This window comes from Papaver somniferum, chromosome 5, assembly GCF_003573695.1.
Source record: "Papaver somniferum cultivar HN1 chromosome 5, ASM357369v1, whole genome shotgun sequence".
Classification (NCBI taxonomy): Eukaryota; Viridiplantae; Streptophyta; class Magnoliopsida; order Ranunculales; family Papaveraceae; genus Papaver; species Papaver somniferum.
In genome coordinates this window covers 149670975-149692618 of record NC_039362.1, presented here as the reverse complement: position 1 = coordinate 149692618, position 21644 = coordinate 149670975, and the positions used below count along the sequence as shown (strand labels likewise).

At 44.1% G+C, this 21644-nt stretch overlaps 1 protein-coding gene across 2 annotated transcripts; it reads left to right on the top strand.

The window, feature by feature from the left end:
- The first annotated feature begins 11878 nt into the window (after window positions 1–11878).
- Window positions 11879–17039, top strand: LOC113283173 (zinc finger transcription factor YY1-like). Of its 2 annotated transcripts, none has more exons than XM_026532345.1 (6): window positions 11879–12198; window positions 12759–12817; window positions 14876–15075; window positions 15769–15858; window positions 16002–16145; window positions 16314–17039. In XM_026532345.1, the coding sequence occupies exons 1-6, from the start codon at window positions 12119–12121 to the stop codon at window positions 16854–16856; spliced, it is 1116 nt and encodes a 371-aa protein (XP_026388130.1). In that variant the 5' UTR covers window positions 11879–12118; the 3' UTR covers window positions 16857–17039. The 2 variants fall into 2 exon arrangements, with proteins under 2 accessions (XP_026388130.1, XP_026388132.1); XM_026532347.1 differs by having other exon boundaries at window positions 11885–12198; window positions 16317–17039.
- The last annotated feature ends 4605 nt before the right edge of the window (window positions 17040–21644 follow it).

Sequence of the window (21644 nt, the reverse complement as noted above, 5' to 3'; positions counted from 1 at the left end):
GATCCGTCATCGAAAATATCTATGGATAACCAAAGAGCCAAGAACGCCGCGACATGAAGCGTACTATTCTTCTGATTCAGCTCCAACTCATCGGGAAACCACTGAGACACCCACCAGCCATAGAAGCACCTCGCCTAGTTTTCTTTCCGAACGAATCCTTTTGATTTCGCAACCAGAGCGGCGCGCATTTCTTCTTCATTTGCATACAATTTGACACCGAGGTTTCCTATTACAGGAAGGTTCAGCAACACGGCCACACTCTCTAAGGAGATAGTCATTTCACCCCACCTGCATATGGCCGTGTGAGTGTCTGGACACCATCTGGAAATAAAAACAACCAAGCCTGGAATATCTTTCCTAATTTGAAGCACTGCAGAAGCCGCGACAGCATCAATGATCTGCGCCTTGATCAAACTGGCTTTTACACATTCCTGGCTCATTATGAATCGCATCCATTTCTCAAAGGGACACAACGGACTCACAAAGATTTTAAATTCAATATGAGAAGCATGATACTCTTTCCTCTGAAGACAAAACCTTATTACACCTTCTGGCTGAATCGACTGGGCCTCTCCTTCACTTTCCGGACCAGTCAGAAGAATCGACACATACTTGGGATGATTTCTCCTAATCGTGGCGGATGTTGTAAAGAACTCATCATCTATGTTCAGCTTGGAATTGCCAACATATTTCGGTACAGAAGAAATTTTCTCAAATGACATCCTAATGAAAATTCTCTCACGCTGCTTCCACCTTCGAAATAACTACAATGGAACAATACGAAGAGAAATTATTACGGAAAGTGCATGGAAATTATTTTATCAGACACATGAGATCCATCCTGGACACAAGCCAATTTGTTTCAAAGTCATAATGCGCATATGCAAAGAAATGGGGACTGACAGACCCTGCATCAACACCTCATGCCAAGACCATAACCTGCAGCGGGAAATTTGCGCCCGACCGAGGAGGCGCGCCCCACCACGGGAACCATACACATGGTCACACCAGGAAAAAGGAGTAAACACTAGAAGCTAGGTTTTCGCGGGAAGGGAATGACAATTACCAGCTCATGCATGCCTATTTTGCACGGTAATTGAGGCGGCCAACATTACTACGGTATTCCCTCCTAAATGTTACTACAAGTTCGTGCAAAGCATACCTACGGCTAGGATTTATACTAACACAGAAGGACAACATTTCTACAAGTTCATGAAAAGGTACCCCTACAGCTAAGGTTTGCACTAACACAAAAAAACAACAACAAGAAAATCAAGTTAAAGAGGAAGTGTTGGAAGACATACCTGGGATTCGCTCGTACGCTTTACTGTTACCAAACGACCAGAATAAAAAAATATAGGTGTGAAGTAAAAGGAGAGGCCGGCCCTCCTTTTATAGGCGTGATACTTGGTAGTTTGAATAAGGAAAGGACTTCCCATTTGAGTCAGGTAAGGAAAAGAGGCATCCGGGACCGCGAAGACCAATCACCATGCCAAGACCGTCCGCGCCATTGCCTTGGCCCCACCACGCCAAGCCATCCACCATGCTTGCCTCGCCAGGACCGCACCATGCCTTGGCCCCACATGCCAAGCCGTCCGTGCATGCTTTTCCTCACCGAACTGTGCCATTGCCTTGGCCCCACCATGCCAAGCCGTCTGCGCCATGACTTGCCGCACCAATACCGATAACTCGCCAAGCCAGCGTCATGATGTTCCCTAAACCATCCAAGGTGATGCATAGCCAGACTAAGCCGACGATTTTCATCTCACCACTTCACGGTCTACACCACGGATAGAATCTTCGCAAGGCCGCCAAACACAAGGATCATTGACTCTCCCTACCTCTCGAAAAGGTTAGTCGGACCTTCCTGACCATCTTTCCACGACTTGTCGTTTCGATTTTTGTCCTTGCCCGTCACCATCTTATGCTTACATCACAACAATGATCCTGTTTCGAGCTAAGCAGGGGACTTAATGTTGATGGTGGTTTTTAGTTTAGGGTTAAAATCTTATAATCGTACAACTGACATGACGTCACTATGACCATTAGCACATTTATTGAATCGATCAGCAAGCCTGCGTAAGAATTACCAGGGTACCTTTTTTTTATGTGTCATGTTCCACGGCAGAACCCTTAACATTGACCGACATCATCTATGCCAAACCCTATTCTCATGTTACCGTGCCAAGGCATGCCAGATACACCACTGTGCCAATGGTAAACCATGCTAGCCACATCTCCGCGCCAAGGCATGCCAACCATGCCAGCCGCACCACTATGCCAATGCAAAACCATGCCAGCCAACTCTCCGCGCCAAGACATGCCAACCATGCCAGCCATACCACTGTGCCAATGGAAAACCATGCCAGCCACGTCTACCGCGCCAAGGCATGCCAATCATGCTAGCCACAACATAAGCCAATGGCATGCCAAACCCTTGTCCCCACCATGCCAAGCCAACCGTACCTTTCCTTGGACCCAACCATGCTAGCCGCACCATGCGCCAATGGCATGCCAAACCCTTGGCCCCACCATGCCAAGACAACCTCACCTTTCCTTGGCCCCACCATGCCAAGCCATCCGCGCCATTGGCCTTGGCCCCACCATGCCGGCCTTCCCTATGCGGATACCAAAACGAAGGCGTGCGACGATCAACGACACCTTTCCATCCTGGATGAAAATCCTATCCGTCCAAGGTCGCCAAACGACACATGGTACCCTTTGGCACAAAACCCTAGTTTTGGCCACGCCAAACCGCGTCAAGGCATGCAATGCCACATGTGCCAATGGCATGCCAACCACCTTGCCGGGCCATACCATGCCAGCCTTCTCCATGCGGCTACCAAAACGAAGGCGTGCGACGATCAACGACCACCCTTCCATCCTAGATGCAAATCCTAGACGTCCAAGGTCGCCAAACAACGCATGGTAACCTTTGAACCAAAACCCTATTTTTGGCCACGCCAAACCGCGCCAAGGCATGCCATGCCACATGTGCCAATGGCATGCCGAACAACCTTGTCGCGCCATACCATGCCGGCCTTCCCCATGCGACTACCAAAACGAAGGCGTGCGACGATAATCGGCCACCTTTCCATCCTGGATGCAAATCCTAACCGTCCAAGGTCGCCAAACAACGCATGGTAACCTTTGGCCCAAAACCCTAGTTTTGTCCACGCCAAACCGCGCCAAGGCATGCCATGCCACATGTGCCAATGGCATGCCAAACACCTTGCCGCGCCATACCATGCCGGCCATCCCCATGCGCCTACCAAAACGAAGGCGTGCGATGATCAACGACGACCCTTCCATCCTAGATGCAAATTCTAGCCGTCAAAGGTCGCCAAACAACGCATGGCAATCTTTGGCCCAAAACCCTAGTTTTGGTCACGCCAAACCGCGCCAAGGCATGCCGTGCCACATGTGCCAATGACATGCCAACCACCTTGTCGCGCCATACCATACCGGCCTTCCCTATGCGGCTACGAAAACGATGGCGTGCGACGATCAACGACCACCCTTCCATCCTAGATGCGAATCCTAGCCGTCCAAGGTCGCCAAACAACGCATGGTGACCTTTGGCCCAAAACCCTAGTTTTGGCCATGCCAAACCGCGCCAAGGCATGCCATGCTACATGTGCCAATGGCATGCCAACCACCTTGCCGCGCCATACCATGCCGGCCTTCCCCATGCGGCTACCAAAACGAAGGCGTGCGACGATCAACGACCACCTTTCCATCGTGGATGCAAATCCTAGCCGTCCAAGGTCGCCAAACAACGCATGGTAACCTTTGGCCCAAAACCCTAGTTTTGGCCACGCCAAACCACGCCAAGGCATGCCATGCCACATGTGCCAATGGCATGCGAACCACCTTCCCGGGCCATACCATGCCGTCCTTCCCCATGCGGCTACCAAAACGAAGGCGTGCGACAATAAACGACCACCCTTCCATCCTGGATGCAAATCCTAGCCGTTCAAGGTCGCCAAACAACGCATGGTAACCTTTGGCCCAAAACCCTAGTTTTGGCCACGCCAAACCGCGCCAAGGTAAGCCATGCCACATGTGCTAATGGCATGCCAACCACCTTGCCGCGCCATACCATGCCGGCCTTCACCATGCGGCTACCAAAACGAAGGCGTGCGACTATCAACGACCACCCTTCCATCTTGGATGCAAATCCTAGCCGTCCAAGGTCGCCAAACAACGCATGGTAACCTTTGGCCCAAAATCCTAGTTTTGGCCACGCCAAGGCATTCCATGCCACATGTGCCAATGGCATGCCAACCACCTTGGGGCTCCATACCATGCCGACCTTCCCCATGCGGCTACCAAAACGAAGGCATGCGACGATCAACGGCCACCCTTCCATCCTGGATGCAAATCCTAGTCGTCTGCGCCATGACTTGCCGCACCAACACCGACAACTCGCCAAGCCAGCGTCATGATGTTCCCTAACCCATCCAAGGTGATGCATAGCCATACTAAGTGTACGATCTTCATCTCACCACTTCACGGTCTACACCACGGATAGAATCTACGCAAGGCCGCCAAACACGAGGATCATTGACTCTCCTTACCTATCGAAAAGGTTAGTCGGACCTTCCTGACCATCTTTCCACGACTTGTCGTTTCGATTTTTGTCCTTGCACGTCACCATCTTATGCTTACATCACAACAATTCTCCTGTTTCGAGCTAAGCAGGGGACTTAATGTTGATGGTGTTTTTTAGTTTAGGGTTAAAATCGTATAATCGTACAACTGACATGACGTCACTATGACCATTAGCACATTTATTGAACCGATCAGCAAGCCTACGTAAGAATTACCAGGGTACTTTTTTTTATGCGTCATGTTCCACGGCAGAACCCTTAACATTGACCGACATCATCTATGCCAAACCCTAATTCTCATGTTACTGTGCCAAGGCATGCCAAGGCATGCCAACCATACCAGCCACACCACTGTGCCAATGGCAAACCATGTCAGCCACATCTCCGTGCCAAGGCATGCCAACCATGCCATCCGCACCACTGTGCCAATGCCAAACCATGCCAGCCACATCTCCGCGCCAAGCCATGCCAACCATGCCAGCCGTCCCACTGTGCCAATGGAAAACCATGCCAGCCACGTCTACCGCGCCAAGGCATGCCAACCATGCTAGCCACAACATACGCCAATGGCATGCCAAACCCTTGTCCCCACCATGCCAACCCAATCGTACCTTGCCTTGGCCCCAACCATGCTAGCCGCACCATGCGCCAATGGCATGCCAAACCCTTGGCCCCACCATGCCAAGACAACCGCACCAGTCCTTGGCCCCACCATGCCAAGCTATCCGCGACATTGGCCTTGGACCCACCATGCCGGCCTTCCCTATGCGGCTACCAAAACGAAGGCGTGCGACGATCAACGACACCTTTCCATCCTAGATGAAAATCCTAGCCGTCCAAGGTCACAAAACGACGCATGGTACCCTGTGGAAAAAAACCCTAGTTTTGGCCATGCCAAACCGCGTCAAGGCATGCAATGCCACATGTGCCAATGACATGCCAACCACCTTGCCGGGCCATACCATGCCAGCCTTCTCCATGCGGCTACCAAAACGAAGGCGTGCGACGATCAATGGACACCCTTCCATCCTAGATGCAAATCCTAGAGGTCCAAGGTCGCCAAAAAATGCATGGTAACCTTTGGCCCAAAACCCTATTTTTGGCCACGCTAAACCGCGTCAAGGCATGCAATGCCACATGTGCCAATGGCATGCCAACCACCTTGCCGCGCCATACCATGCCGTCCAAGGTCGCCAAACAACGCATGGTAACCTTTGGCCCAAAACCCTAGTTTTGGCCACGCCAAACCGCGTCAAGGCATGCAATGCCACATGTGCCAATGGCATGCCAACCACCTTGTCGGGCCATACCATGCCAGCCTTCTCCATGCGGCTACCAAAACGAAGGCGTGCGACGATCAATGGCCACCCTTCCATCCTAGATGCAAATCCTAGAGGTCCAAGGTCGCCAAAAAACGCATGGTAACCTTTGGCCCAAAACCCTATTTTTGGCCACGCTAAACCGCGCCAAGGCATGCCATGCCACATGTGCCAATGGCATGCCAACCACCTTGCAACGCCATATCATGCCGGCCTTCCCCATGCGACTACTAAAACGAAGGCATGCGACGATCAACGGCCACCCTTCCATCCTGGATGCAAATCCTAGCCGTCCAAGGTCACCAAACAACACATGGTAACCTTTGGCCCAAAACCCTAGTTTTGTCCACGCCAAACCGCGCCAAGGCATGCCATGCCACATGTGCCAATGGCATGCCAACCACCTTGCCGCGCCATACCATGCCGGCCTTTCCCATGCGGCTACCAAAACGAAGGCGTACGACGATCAACGGCTACCCTTCCATCCTAGAGGCAAATCCTAGCCGTCCAAGGTCGCCAAACAACGCATGGTAACCTTTGGCCCAAAACCCTAGTTTTGGCCACGCCAAACCGCTCCAAGGCATGCCATGCCACATGTGCCAATGGCATGCCAACCACCTTGCCGCGCCATACCATGTCGGCCTTCCCTATGCGGCTACCAAAACGAAGGCGTGCGACGATCAACGGCCACCCTTCCATCCTATATGCAAATCCTAGCCGTCCAAGGTCGCCAAACAATGCAAGGTGACCTTTGGCCCAAAACCCTTGTTTTGGCCACGCCAAACCGCGCCAAGGCATGCCATGCCACATGTGCCAATGGCATGCTAACCACCTTGCCGCGCCATACCATGGCGGCCTTCCCATGCGGCTACCAAAACGAAGGCGTGCGACGATAAACGACCACCCTTCCATCCTGTATGCAAATCCTAGCCGTCCAAGGTCGCCAAACAACGCATGGTAACGCCAAGGAATGCCATGCCACATGTGCCAATGGTATGCCAACCACCTTGCCGCGCCATACCATGCTGGCCTTCCCTATGCGGCTACCAAAACTAAGGCTTGCGACGATCAACGACCACCCTTCCATCCTGGATGAAAATCCTAGCCGTCCAAGGTCGCCAAACGACGAATGGTAACCTTTGGCCCAAAACCCTAGTTTTGGCAATGCCAAACCGCGCCAAGGCATGCCAAGCCACATGTGCCAATGGCATGCCAACCACCTTGTCGCGCCATACCATGCCGGCCTTCACCACAAGGCTACCAAAACGAAGGCGTGCGACGATCAACCACCACCCTTCCATCTTGGATGCAAATCCTAGCCGTCCAAGGTCGCCAAACAACGCATGGTAACCTTTGGCCCAAGCCCCTAGTTTTAGCCATGCCACATGTGCCAATGGCATGCCAACCACCTTGGCGCACCATACCATGCCGACCTTCCCCATGCGGCTACCAAAACGAAGGCGTGCGACGATAAACGGCCACCCTTTCATCATGGATGCAAATCCTAGCCGTCCAAGGTCGCCAAACAACGCATGGTAACCTTTGGCCCAAAACCCTAGTTTTGTCCACGCCAAACCGCGCCAAGGCATGCCATGCCACATGTGCCAATGGCATGCCAACCACCTTGCCGCGCCATACCATGCCGGCCATCCCCATGCGCCTACTAAAACGAAGGCGTGCGATGATCAACGACCACCCTTCCATCCTAGATGCAAATTCTAGCCGTCCAAGGTCGCCAAACAACGCACGGTAATCTTTGGCCCAAAACCGTAGTTTTGGTCACGCCAAACCGCGCCAAGGCATGCCGTGCCACATGTGCCAATGGCATGCCAACCACCTTTTCACGCCATACCATACCGGCCTTCCCTATGCGGCTACCAAAACGAAGGCGTGCGACAATCAACGACCACCCTTCCATCCTAGATGCGAATCCTAGCCGTCCAAGGTCGTCAAACAACGCATGGTGAGCTTTGGCCCAAAACCCTAGTTTTGGCCATGCCAAACCGCGCCAAGGCATGCCATGCCACATATGCCAATGGCATGCCAACCACCTTGCCGCGCCATACCATGCCGGCCTTCCCCATGCGGCTACCAAAATGAAGGCGTGCGACGATCAACGACAACCCTTCCATCGTGGATGCAAATCCTAGCCGTCCAAGGTCGCCAAACAACGCATGGTAACCTTTGGCCCAAAACCCTAGTTTTGGCCACGCCAAACTGCGCCAAGGCATGCCATGCCACATGTGCCAATGGCATGCCAACCACCTTCCCGTGCCATACCATGCCGTCCTTCCCCATGCGGCTACCAAAACGAAGGCGTGCGACGATAAACGACCACCCTTTCATCCTGGATGCAAATCCTAGCCGTTCAAGGTCGCCAAACAACGCATGGTAACCTTTGGCCCAAAACCCTAGTTTTGGCCACGCCAAACCGCGCCAAGGTATGCCATGCCACATGTGCTAATGGCATGCCAACCACCTTGCCGCGCCATACCATGCCTGCCTTCCCCATGCGGCTACCAAAACGAAGGCGTGCGACGATCAATGGCCACCCTTCCATCCTAGATGCAAATCCTAGCCGTCCAAGGTCGCCAAACAACGCATGGTAACCTTTGGCCCAAATCCCTAGTTTTGGCCACGCCAAACCACGCCAAGGCATGCCATGCCACATGTGCCAATGGCATGCCAACCACCTTGCCGCGCCATACCATGCCGTCCTTCCCTATGCGGCTACCAAAACGAAGGCGTGCGACGATCAACGACCAGCCTTCCATCCTAGATGCGAATCCTAGCCGTCCAAGGTTTCCAAACAGCACATGTAACCTTTGGCCGAAAACCCAAGTTTTGGCCATGCCATACTGGCCTTCCTTATGCGGCTACCAAAACGAAGGCCTGCAACAATCAACGACCACTTTTTCATCTAAGGTGCAGATCTTAGCCGTCCAAGGTTACCAGCTAACGCATGGCAACCTTTGGCCCTAGTTTGGTCGTGCCTAAACAAAGCCAAAACCCTAACTTTTGGCCGCGCCTAAACTAGGCCATATTAAATCCATATTGATCATGCTTTCATGCCACTGGCTACCAAATGAAGGGTTGCAATAATCAACTGCTACCTTTCCTCTTAAGATGCGAAATCTCGACCGTCGAAGGTCATCACCGAGCCGGCAAGTCTCCCAAGCTTAACTTTCCAGACAAAAACAACGTGCTACATGTTTTCCATGAAAATACTCGAGACATCAACGCATGTCACAAACTGGGGGATGGTCATTGGGTATTGGTTTGGAGGTTTATAGCGTACGGCGTACACTACGCCCTTATAAGAAAGTGTCAGCCCGTTATAAGAAAGTGTCATAAGGATGAGGCGGCTAGTAAATACAGGGAGTAATGGTGAAACACTTTCTTTCATGGAACATCAATTCCAGGCGTTACCGGTTACCACCTCCTCCCATTTACTCACCCGTTTTCCATTTCTTAATGAGACCAGAGTACGTTTCACTTCGACTTGTATAAATAGGCATTATCTATTTCCACCGAACACAAGTTCAGGTCAGGAGGATACAACACTCAGAAAACATTTGCTAGCTTTCCATCTGTTCGCTTCCCACTTTCTGATACATTTCGTGAAACAACTACTCTTCCAGAATCAACTATTCTGGTCTCAACACTTTCTTCGCTTCCCTCCCCAAAACCAACCCTTCTCCTTCACTTTGTGACCGAAGCAAGTCTGGAACGGCGATTTCTTGGTTTAGGCCGGATTTGTACAGACTGATCTCTCGAATATAAAGTACTCCCTTGCAGTACATTGTTTAGGATTTAAATCCGTTTCTCACCCACACACCCGAAATTACCAAAATCAGCAGAAACTGTTTTCACCCTCAAACACCGATATGAAACATTATTCACCGAGAAAATGTATTTGCATTCTAAAATATTTGTTTGAAAATTATGTTTGTTCATCAAAATCATCATAAAAAACTCTAAATCATAAATTTAAATTTCTCCTCCGATGTTTATAAAATATTTTTTATATTTTACATTCTCAAATCATGGGACCTCTTGATTACAAATCAACAATATCAAATTACGCATCAACATGTATAGGTTTCATTCACTGGGTTAGAAGGTAGAGTAGATACAGATTGGTAGATCACACAAAGCAGAACACGACTGAGAATACTTCAATAATTTGGTCAAGAAATAAGGTCAAAAATTTAAGATTAACTTTCTATATGACTAAGTAGATCGGCTTCGATAGGAGCCGACTAAAATATGGATTAATAATAATTTCCACGTAAGACAATTTCAAAACATAGTTTGGCTAACTCTGCCTATGAAAAGAGTGGTCAAGATTTGTCCTTCCTCAATTGCTATGTTATGTGAGAAGAAGGTGATATATAAGATTGAGGTGTAATTCAAATCTATTAGATTCATACCATTTACAACTGGACGCCTTGAAAAAAAATGACGTGTTGTTATTATTATTACAGGTAAGGGATACATTGACCACACTTGCGCAAATAGCTCACTTCGCAAATGATTGGCGTTGCATATACTGTCTAGAATGCAACGATGAATTTGAGGAAACAAGGCACCAGAAGCAGTGTCCGGAGTATTTTGGATATAATAACTTAGAACACAATCTATTTATTTAAGAAAAATGAACATTGCAAATACATAACATCAACAAAAATTAGAAAGATTGCGTTTGATAATAATGGCTACAGATGGTCCGGAAACGACAAAAGAAAGGAATTTTTGAAGAAGAATTGTTGGGATATACGACGGATTACTTGATACGAATGAAAGAGGTATAACTATTTCGATTCTGAAATCACATAAAGTTCACAGTAGAAGATGACATCAAGTTTAAAGTTAGTAACAAACATAATATGGCTAACTAAAATGTTAAAAACAAACATGATATATAAATTTAGAAAGCCGTGGGACTTGAAGAGGCCAATTTTGAAAACTACAATCTTAGAAAGCAACGATCTGCAATACCATAAATTTTTTTTTATAAATATTCAACGTAGAAGATGTCAACTTTTGGTAAAAGATCTATTGACAACCTATAAATTTGAAATAGGATCAGGGAGTACAATATGTGTTCAAGGTTCTTTATGAGGTAATGTGTCGCCAGATTGTATTCCAATTGAAGGTAGGAACATATGGAAGTGACAAAATGTCCTTGAAGTTACCAAAGCCTTCGTTAAGACGAACTGCTGGACACAATACTTTGCTGAAGATTTAATGGCAGAGGTTTGCATATATACAATCCCTTCGAAAAGGTAATTGGTACACATTTTAAACATTGTCATCTAAAGGTGTTGAAAAATTACAGGAAAATCATGTCACATTGGAGAGTTTGTATTATCCGTTCGATGCAAAAAAATATTATTCTCTGTCTATTTGGAGGATCGAAAACATGACCATGATAGATGAGTCAGCTGGAGCGAAATAGGAGCATGGGAAGACTTTTATGGGCGATATTGATTAGTTGATTTCACAGAGATGAGCGCTGCTGACGACATATTTTCAAAAAATATTTAAACTTCAATGTTCATGTAAAGCATTATCTCATTATAAGCAATGAACCTAAATAAAAAAAAGTGTCTGGAAGTTAAGATTATATTTCTTTCGTTTGAGCAAATTTCCGGCGATAAAATATTAAAGGAAAAAAAACAAGAAAAAAAGAGAGGAAAATCCCGACTATTTTTATGACAAACCAATATTAAATCATAAGGAGTTGATAAGTATTCGGGACACAAATTATGCGATATATTAAAAATGAACCAACATGGTTAAGGGCCAGTCCTTTTACAAAATATCTCAATTTTTTTTTGTTTTTTGTAGCTATTAGCCCTATTAAGTATTAAGCGTTAACAGTGTAAAAGAAGTGTAAAAAAATTGCTTTTCCGAACACGTGGTGATGATGATAATTGGGTTACAACAATCCGGACTGGAATCAAACAAGTTGATGCTGCGAGAAGTTACAGACACATCTAATGGAGAAAGGAGAGAAAGATAGAAAACCCGTAAACACCTAATTGCCAAGAAGATTACATACCAAAAACCAGTTCCCCATTCTGAACTCCTCCTCGTTCTATACTCCCAACCGATTAATTTCCTCTTATTCTCTCTGCCCCAATCTCTCTGTATATAGATATTACAAAACCCTAATCATTCATGATGGAGAATTACCACTTATATGAGAAACGCGCAATTCCAAAATCTAAGGCTCCTGCTACCAGATGGTTTAAGGAATGGTGAGAATCTTCTTAAATTAATTATTCTGTTTTTTAGGGTTTCTTTCAATTACTTATCTACTGCAATCTTGTAACCAGTTCATCGCTATACCATGTGAAAGAATACTTTTTTCCCCAATGAATTTGCGTTATTCAACTTCTTAATTTCAGTTTGTATAAAATCAGTTGAGTTACCTATAAAATTAATAATGACTGTTCTGCAAATTGCAGTTTATTCAGTTAGGTCTAATTTGGCTTCCAGTTGTAAGATTTTAGTTTGGTTAGAATATTCTAGGTTATTCCAGTAAACCAATTTTGTGATCCCTATAAACTATAAAGTTTTCTATAGATATGCCTATACTTGTGATAAACTCTTGTCTCATATATCAATTTTGAGTTATTTCTTTTTCCTCCTTGATGGTAGCGTGGTTGAGTATATGACATGCTAAGATTTTTGTATTCAGTGATTCCTTTACTATATGTTTGCAGCCGATCACAAAATTATTCTTAGGATTTCGAGTAGTTTCTATTGTTTTCTCCGCCATTGCTTGACTCCAGTGGTTGATGTAATTTTATATCAGGGTACCCCAAGATGTTATCTCAACTGGAGGGAAGTGCAAAATTTTGAAATGGGTAACAGGTATGCTTTGCATTATTCTCATTCATCTCTAAATAACTTCTCAATATATCGAGGAAAAGAAAAGGGAGAACATAATTAGATGTATGACAAGCATTAGAGTCTAGTTTGTAAAAGTAAAATAGTAGTGTTTTAGAAAAAGAGAGCAACTACTTTAATTCTTGGAAAGACACAGGTACTGGTATTCTGGGTCTCGCATTAGGGAGGGCTCTTTAAGTCACATATTTGCAGCTAATGTTGGATCGATTAACTTCTTCTTCAGGGAGATATTTACACTTTCTCTCCCATATCTTCCATTAGATTTCTGTTTAGGTGGGTTTGCCTCTCTTTTAAAAGAACTATTGGATATTGGATTAAAAACTAGTGTCCTAGGCAACTCGTTTGTAGGCTTGTCTGTTGGAGTTGGAGCACATCCCAAATCCAACTCGGGATAAAAACTCCTACGTGACAATCACCATGATGACTAAATTATTATAGTTTCCAACAAGAAGTCCCTGCTTGGAAATCTTGATCCCTAGGGAGCTAGTGAGCATACTACCCTGTTTACGCTATGTAGGTTATTAGAGTTTTTCGCATTATTAATCAGAACGTGGGTGTAGTTGACAAATAAAATAGATGTAGTGTCGAAATCATTGCATGGGTCGATAGACTCGATAGTCACCACTACAATGTCATATTTATCGTTTATGGCTAGGACTACTGGGGTATCTAATCTCATTGTCTCCCCTAGCTTTTCTATGTGAGTGTCCCTATTGCCGTTGTAAATACACGATAATAGGCACTCTACATATGTTTATTGCAAAGCAAATATTTTTTATTGTCTGTAGCAAAGAAACACCACATCAGATAAGTTTTTTTGTTGCATTTCCACTCCCTAGTTGGGCAAGTGTTTAAGGAGCAAATTTAAGTAGAAACTATTTTCCTATTATTGAGTGCTGTATATTTGTGGCAGACGGGTGGTAGAGCTTTTATAGATTTTACCACTTTTGGATGGTGCAATAACGTAGTATATTCATGTTGCTTTTGTTTGTACTCTGCGGTGGGATTGAGAGTAGTGATTGATTTACTATAGTTTTGAGAAGAGGATGAAGACATTTAAGCAAGTGTTTAAATAGGCTTTTAATATTAAAACAAATTTTTTGGTCAGTTCAAAAATTCAGGTATTCTGAATGAAAATCTGAATTATAGAATTTGAAGCAGTGTTCTGTTGGTCCTAGATGAGAGACATAGTATGCTGAGATATAGAACAATTGGGACGTGGAAGACCGGTTACAGCAGCTGAAAGAAATTTAGGATTTTTTAATCACTATTTTCCTGGAATAATCAGATAACTTAGATTCTTTGGGCTGTGATGGAAAGATCATCTTTATGGTTCCTTACTGTTAGAAATTAAAGGAGAACTGGTGATCTTGGTGTCTTTGTTTGGTAATTGATTGATATTGAATTTTTGTGTCTGTGCATGCAGCGGTGGAGGCTTTTAATAGTAAATCTAAAAGAAGAATGACTACCAAATATCATATAACTAGCTTTATAGCTCTGCAAAAACCGTAATCATCGTTCTTTGAGTCTCTTTTTCATATGAGTATCTTATACATAGGGAAAAAACAGAACATCTGGTTTTATTTATGGAACAAATTGTTAAACACAAACTCAGAATGTTCTTTCTGCTGTGATGGTATATGCTGAAGGAATCTTGATCTTGTGATACATGAGTATTATCAGTTAACAAGTCCCATTGTTTCTTTTATTATTATTATGCAAAGATTTCTTCATCAGCATTGTAGTATCTTGTGAGTGCATTATACAGTTTGATGATTCTGACATGTGCCAGTTTCATCTGAGTGTAGCAGCATGTTTTATCATATAATTTAGTGGTTTGAGCTGTTCATTAATATTTTTGTAGGGTCCTGAGAAAGATCCCATCTGGAATTTGGAATAGTATGGAAAAACCAATAATTTTCCAGTGAAATCATCTCTAATGGAATCTGATTGGGCTCACTTTTAATCAAGCAATTTTATATTGATGTTTCATATATCTATTTCTTTCTTTTTTCCTTGCAGAGGATACGTTAAAGGGCTTAAAGGCAAAAGTTAAAGAACCACGTGCAGAAGAACAAGAACCAGAACCAAGTACAGAAGTTTTATTTCTCTGTAGTTATGATGGCTGTGGTAAAACGTTCATTGATGCGGGGGCTCTGAGGAAGCATTCTCACATCCATGGGGAGAGACAATATGTTTGTCATTATGAGGGATGTGGAAGGGTAACGTATTCATCATTTTCACCTTATTCAATACTTTTTAAGCTGTATTTTGGTCAAGAATAAAATTATGACACATGGAATTACATTCTGATATTTGTCTGTAGACACCGCTTCGCTTGGTACGATTATATCTGTTAGCTAATAGTTATGTCTCCTTGTATAAGATTTCCTGGTGAATCCATAAAATTCTTGCTTTTTGAACTCGTTGATATTTTTTCTAAAGCTTGGGTAGTTCCCTAGTTGGATAGCTTTACGCACCTATAGGCTAGAATTGGTCGGGCCTTAGATCAAATTCCCTACGGGATTGATTGATCCGAGATCTTTTCCCTGGTATTGATATGAAACACCTTTAAACTTCTGAACTTTTCTTTGTTCATTGTTTCCATGCTTTTATCTAATAGCAATTGATTTTTCTATCAACTGTGGTTTGTAAAAAACTTATATGGTTACTGCATAAAACTTTTCTTACCTTATTTTTTTGAGACAATGGCTAAATCGTGGTCCATGACTATGAAGAAATCCGAAAGTTACTTGGTTTCTGGGATTTCTAAGTTGTTTTGCCTGCATATGACTAGATTATTTGTGCATGATTCTATGGGACATTTGTTCCTGAATCAGTTGCCCATGATATAACATTTATTCTTTCTTACCTTTCTGGCATCAACAATATGAGATTGTGTTTCTCTGTTGCAGAAATTTTTGGATAGTTCCAAGCTGAAAAGGCACTTTCTTATTCACACAGGAGAGAGGGATTTTGTATGTCCTCATGAAGGTTGTGGGAAGGTGATTCTCTCTTTCTCTGCAACCATGATCTTTTCATATTTGGAGTTTATCAATGCTCCATAAGCTTTCATCTTGTAGAGTGAGATGCAATAGCTAAACAATTAGGCTTGTATAGGTAATATATGATTTCATACTGAATGCAGGCTTTCTCGTTGGATTTCAACTTAAGGGCACACATGCGGACCCATTCGCAAGAAAATTATCACATTTGCCCATATGCTGATTGTGGGAAGAGGTATGCTCACGAGTACAAGCTGAAAACGCACATTAAGTCCCACCATGAAAAGGTTGGTTCCTCTCTGGATTTTGTACTTTTGGTTTTTGTAGTCCACAAATTCACTTTTTAGTTTTTACGTTGCTTGTTGTACTTCTTACTGAGAATACAGTCGTAAATTGAGGGAAATATGTTCTAATTTAGTCAATTAAGTTTTCCTGATCCTGCCGTTTATCCATAGCAGAATTCTCCAAATAATCCCGTTAAACATACCCCACCTGTTGAGAAGACACCTGCTGCTGCAAAACCTCCTGCGGTTGTTTATGGCTCTGCTTCCTCCGACCGTCCTTACGCATGCCCTTATGAAGGATGTGATAAATCATACATTCATGAGTATAAGCTCAACCTCCATCTGAGAAGAGAACACCCTGGTCACAACCCTGAAGAGCATGTTGGCAAACGAGCTCGTGAAGCTGACAATGAAATGGATGAAGGCAGTGACCAAGATATGTATGGTGGAAAAAGCAGCAGTGGGAAGAATGTCAAACGAGCCAAAACAAAGCCAGTCCCTAAGACTGTAACTCCAAAAGTTGTCCCTCAGAGGAAAGCACCGGCCGTTGTTCCTACAAATTATAGCTTAACTAGAAAACCGTTGCCGAGCAAAGAAGCTTATGAGGAAGAAGATAGTGAAGAAACTGAAGAGGAGGATCATGATAATGTGGACGAGGATGGATGGAGGTATGCAGAAAACAATGATGATGATGAGGAGACCGACGAGGATTAAATTCAGTCTTCATTCTTTTTTCAAACTGTAAGTTAGGTCAAACTTCATTATTGATGACTATCTCTTTGTTAAGTGATGATAAATATGACTCTTCACAGCGCTCTTAACACATTTGGACCGACTAATTTTTTTTATCCTCTTGGAGGCATATATAATATAAGGGGAAATTAGAGAAATTTCCTATCTGGCGCGTGTTTTTACTCAGTTTTATTAGATTATGCTGTCTGGTATATTGACTTGGATCCCATACATGACTGGTTATAATAGAATGCACATACAATAGTTTGCAGGTGGGGGGAAATCCTGAATTCTTACCTGGCTAGTTTAAGACCTACCCTGTATACTTCAAACAAAATGGGGGTCATTTTGGAGTAAACTAAGAAAACCTTCTATCAGACTATTTACCTGGTGCTCTTCATTTTGTAAGAACATCAACCAAGATTTGGTAGATGTTCATGTTCTCGTAGATAGATTCTGGGTTGATGTTTTTCATTCATGAAGAACACCAAGAATTGGTGGATATCACTTATTCAATAGACCGTCCGTTAGAATCGGTTGTGGTTGTACATATAGACAGATTGTACTATACTACTTTCATAAATAAATGAAATAAAGAGGACCTTCATTCGGATTAAGATCGTTTTAAGATACATGATGCATTACATAAGGATGATTATAGTAACTGGTTTTTGGAGTATCGCACATTAATACATCGTCAGCAACTCCGAGCACGTTTTTATACAACACCCTATGTTCGTTCGCATGCACGAACATGCTTGTCCCGTTTCATATATGCCATAGGCTATGGAATCGCTTGAGCTGAAACCAAAATGAATTACATGTTAGGGTTTCATGTATGCCATAGGCTATTGAATTGCTTGAGCTGAAACTAAATGAATTACATGTCAGGGTGCAGACATTAGATGATGAGATAGCTGTAAACATGTAGAATGAAATAGGTATATACATGTAGTATTACTTACTTTTTTACTAAGAGGAGCTCGTGGATGATGGTCGTTCACCATTTTTTTAATTTTACATAGGTCTCCGATATCCTTTTTGATGTATTCGAGTCGAAACGCTAAGGCTGTCCATATGCGTTTTGGGGATTCCCGCTGCGTTTATAATAGAATTCTGTGACTCTCTTCCAAAGCATAGAATAAATTTCACCCAGATGTTTGTGGAAGACGGGAATGAACAGTTTCACGAGCTACATATCTTCTTTCGAATCTCATGATGCCATTTTATGAGATTTATTTAAGAGGTGTATCAAGCAGGAGTGGCTAAAAGATGCAAGTTTGGGGCAAAATGTGCTTGAGAAAGAGGTTGCCCTTATATAAATGAAGATCCAAAGACTAGTTATTTTGAAATAAATTCCAATAATCGGCTTATAACAATGTGCACATAGAACTATTTTAGCCTTGCAAAATTACATAATAATTGTCTTGGTACAATCGCCGAAGAAGAGTATCCTCATTAATCGTTTTTAGCCTGAAAAACATCCGGAAAAAAATAGTATTTTTGTTTACTAGAATCGTTCGATATGGTTGCCCACGTCGACCGATTTTTAAGCTAAAATCACAGCTACTTGTCAGCTATAATCGGTCGTTTGGATTGTACGCATCGTCTTATTCTAATTCTAGGCTAAAAAAACATCCAAAAAAATAGCATTTTTATTACAAAAATCGATTGATATGATTTCACATCACTTATTTTGTTAGCCTGTCATAATTTCGGGAAAAAATTTCTTGTATCATAAGGATGTATATATAAACCGATTTTGTAGTCTTAATAAAATATGGAATGAAATCCCAGAATTGATACGTAGGTATGAACATATAAATCGATTGTAAACTTGTAGTTCTGGTGAAAAGCTACAATCGATGTTTATGAACATGAAAATTTCATGTATCATAATTGATATGATTAATGTACACACATAATCTAGAATTGACCACGTGCCAAAAAGAAAACACGTGTGCTACATCAGCATGAGGGGCATCAAGACAATGATGCCACGTCGCAACACTAAAAAAACAGGTACCTCTATCCTCTGCCACATAGCCATCATCACCCAAATCCGATGATGACGGATCGAAGAGCACCTGATGATAAGAGTGTCGCGAAGTATATTATAAAACTCCAAAAGATTACTTTTTATCATCCCAAGGAAGATCCAAAATCAAGGGCGAGGATAAACCTCACTGACAAGGGTGTGACAGGGGCATCAGACAGCTGTCTGACGCGTGCGGACCACCCAACCACCCGCATTAAATGATACGAGCATAGGATACGTGTCAACTATCATGTGTAGGAGAGAAAGGCGACCCAACGTTACAACATGATACCGTTGGAGTCATCGGTATATCAAGAATATATCAATGGGATCGACACATAATCCAAGACGATAAGGGTACAGTTGTCCCTAGAAGAAGACCCCGCACTCAATCTCTATAAACACCCAGCTTGATTAACATAGAGGGGGTCGACCAATTTGTGAAAGAAAGAGATATAGTTCAGGAGAGAGAAACTGTAAAGAGTAAGGATGAGTTTTATTCATTTCTCTTCTAGCTTCGAACCCCACTCAAAGTCATTCGACTATCTTTGTAACCCCCTACAATAAATAGTGAAACACCAACTCCCGTGGACGTAGGCCTTAGTGCCGAACAATGTAAATCATCGTCTCATTTACATTCTGCACTTATAATTATCGCACTTAAATGTTATGCATCAGTTAAATCATCATGAGAACCCTTATGATGCGAAACGAGGACGAGCCCGAAGGCTCAGAGTTTCCTTTTCCATTGCTTTATGTTATTCCATGTATATTTCTATCCCTTTATTGGCTTTATCAGCACTGCGAATATTGTTTGTGGAAACGAAGATGCCCTCGTCATTTCTGTGTTCACAATTAAAAAACATCCAGAATTTATTCAGTTTTGGTCAAAATTGTGGTTCTTTTGTCGCGTTTTAGGCAAACATAACAGTTTTAAAATCAAACAAATTCATTCAACATCCCCAACGCGGCCACTACTACCTCGACATCGTTTAGCAGGTCGTTCTGGACCTCCATCATTATCGTCGCTATTATGTTGGTCATTATTGTTGCGGCCTCGGCTTGATGCGGGAAAAGCTAAGGCATCGTCAAAAGAAACACCGAGGACAACTCCAATTATGACATGTAGCAAGCAGGAGGGCGAAAAGCTTAAAATAGCCAACAAGAAGCAAGATGGAGCGGAAAGCACGACGTCCTTGGATGCAAGCACAGTAGCAGCAGCAGCTCTGAAAGCCATAGCAACCAAAGCAGGTGCCTCCAAAGTAGCAGCGACCACTCACGCAAACGAACAACGAGAAGGGGTAGCAGAGTCGATGATATAACAACCCCTTTATGGGATGCTGCTCACCAACGAGCAGAATCAACCATTGCTGACCAATCAACCTCTTCTGACAGCGAACCAACCAACACAACAACCAAAGAGCTGCAATCCCCGCACATCGATCCACCGGTCCCTTTAATACATACTGTTGACAAAGGTCACATTGTAGCCGCCGGTGGACAACCACAGGTGGGAAATACGAACCAAGAATCGAACCACTCCATTCAAATGATGGCAGAGCTTGAAGAGTTGAAGAGAAGCCTAAAGGTATACGCAGAGGCCGTGGCCCTACTCGCACAAGAAAACCAGCAACTCAAAGATAGGATCGCCCAGAGTAACGAGGTAGGGAACTTGCACGACGAAGCTAATTCCAAAGCACCACCGCTTAATCAGGAACGAAGGATGGTAGTGGATAACGTCAACAATCCCGAACCATTGAACCGAAGAGCGGCCAAAGGAAACGGATTATTCGATCCAGATTATGTCCCCGGGGACTCAGACTATTTCGACAATGAGAACCGAAGACCATGATGATCTATGATCAGAGAGGACCATCAGCTCGCCATGGAGAACCTTCGTGCTGAAATGATGGATGAAATTCAGCAGCTGAAGACGAGGCAAGGAGGAGGAAGGCTGGAAGAAGTGATGAGAGAAGCTGCCACCACACCATTGACTGCACATTTGGCTAAAGCTCTTATTCCCCAGAAGTGTCCCATCCCAGCCTTCGAGTGTTACGATGGATCCAGTGACCCCGCAACCCATCTTCGGTACTACAATCGTACTTTAGCCCGATGGGATCAGGATAACGTGGTCCTCTGCAGATACTTCCTTTCAAGCTTGAAAGGATCGGCTCTGTCGTGGTTCGATAACCTACCACACAATTCCATCGAATCCTACAGCCAGCTCACTGAGAAATTCTTAAGGACTTACATGTGCAACAAGGTCGTCAACGTAGGAATGGACAAGCTCTTATCGTTAGCGGTCGCACACAAAGAAACCATCAAGGAATATACCGATAGGTGGCACAAAATCTATCAAGCGATAGGGAACGTAGATCCGGTGGTCAGTATCAATTGCTACAAGTAGGGATTAGATAGGATGAGTCCTTTGTTTGTCGAGATTCATGGAAGTGTCCCTACGACCGAAGGAGATCTTCGAGTAAGCATCGAAAAGCACGCCAGATTAGAGGAAATCCAGCGGGAAAATCCCAGGGCTCAGACACAAAGATCTCATCGGACTAATTCAGTGGAGCAAGCCAGCGGATCCAAGAGAGGCAACTCGGTCGAACTTTACAACGAAGATAAGAGAGGACGAAGGGATGATCGGCAGCGTGATGACCGAAAATTCGAAGACCAAGTTTTCACGAAGCTAAACACCAACTACACTCGCATCCTAAGGGATATTAAGTATC

Excerpts from the sequence above, each read along its gene's own strand:
- LOC113283173 (XM_026532345.1), top strand. The coding sequence starts at position 12,119 with ATGATGGAGAATTACCACTTATATGAGAAACGCGCAATTCCAAAATCT. Across the intron at positions 12,818-14,875 it reads AATTTTGAAATGGGTAACAG|AGGATACGTTAAAGGGCTTA; the intron begins GTATGCTTTGCA and ends TTTTCCTTGCAG. Across the intron at positions 15,076-15,768 it reads ATTATGAGGGATGTGGAAGG|AAATTTTTGGATAGTTCCAA; the intron begins GTAACGTATTCA and ends TCTCTGTTGCAG.